The sequence below is a fragment of the Pyrus communis genome, chromosome 14, assembly GCF_963583255.1.
Source record: "Pyrus communis chromosome 14, drPyrComm1.1, whole genome shotgun sequence".
Classification (NCBI taxonomy): domain Eukaryota; kingdom Viridiplantae; phylum Streptophyta; class Magnoliopsida; order Rosales; family Rosaceae; genus Pyrus; species Pyrus communis.
The window spans coordinates 8,716,941-8,719,167 of NC_084816.1; the positions used below are offsets into that span (position 1 = coordinate 8,716,941).

General features: G+C 36.1%; 1 protein-coding gene across 1 annotated transcript; it reads left to right on the top strand.

The window, feature by feature from the left end:
* The first annotated feature begins 1,370 nt into the window (after positions 1-1,370).
* Positions 1,371-2,024, top strand: LOC137714329 (uncharacterized). Its single transcript, XM_068453569.1, has one exon. The coding sequence runs from the start codon at positions 1,371-1,373 to the stop codon at positions 2,022-2,024; it is 654 nt and encodes a 217-aa protein (XP_068309670.1).
* The last annotated feature ends 203 nt before the right edge of the window (positions 2,025-2,227 follow it).

Below are 2,227 nucleotides of genomic sequence, written 5' to 3' on the forward strand. Positions count from 1 at the left end.
TAATCCTAAAGGGTAAGGAATTAACCTACCTTACTACTATAAATAAAGTCACAATGGGGTGGAATAACAAACACCCACAATTACACATCTCTCTCTCTCTCTTTCGCTCTATTATTGCTGCACATTTCTCTCTCTATGGCCTCCATAATTGTTCAGTAAATTATAGCTACAACATTGAGTATTTTGTCTTCACTTTTTTGGGAATGGAATTAAATCTTGATTATTTTATTTTGACTCTTATAGCAGTCAATGCAATAAAAAAAATCTTGATTATTTTGATGGGTAATACTAGGGAGACTAAATTTATAGACCAAATTTTGTAAACTAACTGAGACCATAGAGTTGGCCAGACCCGATTCTTCAAAAATAGATGGACAATCATACTCCAGACACTTTAAAGCTCCTGGGAAATGGCCTTGCCTTGGCTTCCTTTAGTTGGGAATAGCAGAATAACAACAACAGCTGAAGTACAAAGGAAGTTCCACTGGACCCTGCGATCGTCTAGAAGATGGATTCCAACTCTGCCAAGGAGACTCCTGTCTGGAAGACGGACTCCAACTTTGAATCGAGGGTTTAGCGGATTGTGCTTCTTATCTAAGTTTTGCTCATGATTCGTATTTGGACATGCAACTAGCACAATCGGAGCTTATTTTAGGGCCAAGAAAACTTAAATTCAAGATAGCTTTAGGACCAAGAAAGCATCATAGTGTTATTAAACGCCCCATCCGGTTACTATTTAAATGAGGCCGAAAAAGTAAACTTTAGTATCGGTTATTTTAAAGAAAACTAATGAAAATGGCTTGAAAACTTTGAGTTTTAACGAAAAGATAAAATAAAGGGTAAAGTGAATAGTACTAGGATTGACTTTTTAGTGTAAAAATGTGATTTTTCGTTTAAGTTAACAGTACCAGAAGCTTTTCATTAAAATTCCCTTGATTTTAATCAATTCCCAATCCGGAAAGGAAAAAGGATTCCTAGACAAATAAGGAAATCTGGTCCGCCACGTCCTACACAATTTGGGTTTTCCTAATTTAACCCTAATTCAACTCACCATGAATGCCTGACCCAAAAAAAAAAAAAACAAAAAAACAAAAAAACAAACCCAAAATCTCTATATATTCCTCCACCCTACACGATTTTAATCAATTCCCATTTCGGAAAGGAAAAGGATTCCTGGACAAATAAGGAAATCTGGTCCGCCACGTCCTACACGATTTGGGTTTTCCTAATTTAACCCTATTTCAACTCACCATGAATGCCTAACCCCCAAAAAAAAAAAAAAAAAAAACTCACTCAGAATCTCTATATATTCCTCCACCCTCGTAAGTTCACACCTCAAATTGTCAAGTTCTCTTACGTGCCTCAACAACATGAAGCTCATCGAGAAATTGAGGCTTAGGCTTTTCAACGGGGCTTTCGACTCCACAAAATGCGACAAAACAACAGTGTTGGTGGTGGATAGGATACGCAAGTTAAGGAAGAGGAAAGAGGAGGACATTGTGAAGATGAGGAACAAAATTTGTGCTCTCTTGCAGTGTGGTCAAGACCCAATTAATAAAACTTGCATTGCTCGTATTTTGATCGAAGATTTGATAAGAGAAGAAAACATTTTGGAGGCATACGTGTTGATCAAGGGTTTTTGTAACTTAGTAAGGGGTAGGCTCTCAGTCATTCAAGTGCAGAGGGAATGCCCCGAAAATTTAAAACAAGCGATTAGTAGTTTAATTTTTGCAGCTAAAAAATGCTTCCACGAGATTCCAGAATTATTGACACTTGAGAAAATTTTTAAGAAGAAGTATGGAAGTGATTTTGTGCTTGCGGCTACTCAACCCAACTGTGTTACTCCCGTGATAGTTGAGAAGCTCTCAAATAGAAACTCTACAGACGAAGAAATAGAGAAGATTATTCAGCAAATAACCAAGCCATGCAATATAAATGGAGAACAAGCAGCGTGGAACTGTCATCCCACATCACCATACTTATATGATGGAGTTGCGTACAATGCTTTTATCAATTATAAATGAAGAAATTGTAGTACATCCAATTTGGAGTAGTTTACTCTTTGAAAAAGAAATTGGCGGTTTACTATAATGTAGCTAGTAATCATGTATGATGGGAGTTCTTATTACCATGTATATTTTTTTTTTAGGGTAATGTTATTTATACCATCTAAATATATCAACTTATACAGAAATTGAAGTGGACTAACACATCAATTTAAAAAAGA

Coding starts and splice junctions, on each gene's coding strand:
- LOC137714329 (XM_068453569.1), top strand. CDS start 1,371: ATGAAGCTCATCGAGAAATTGAGGCTTAGGCTTTTCAACGGGGCTTTC.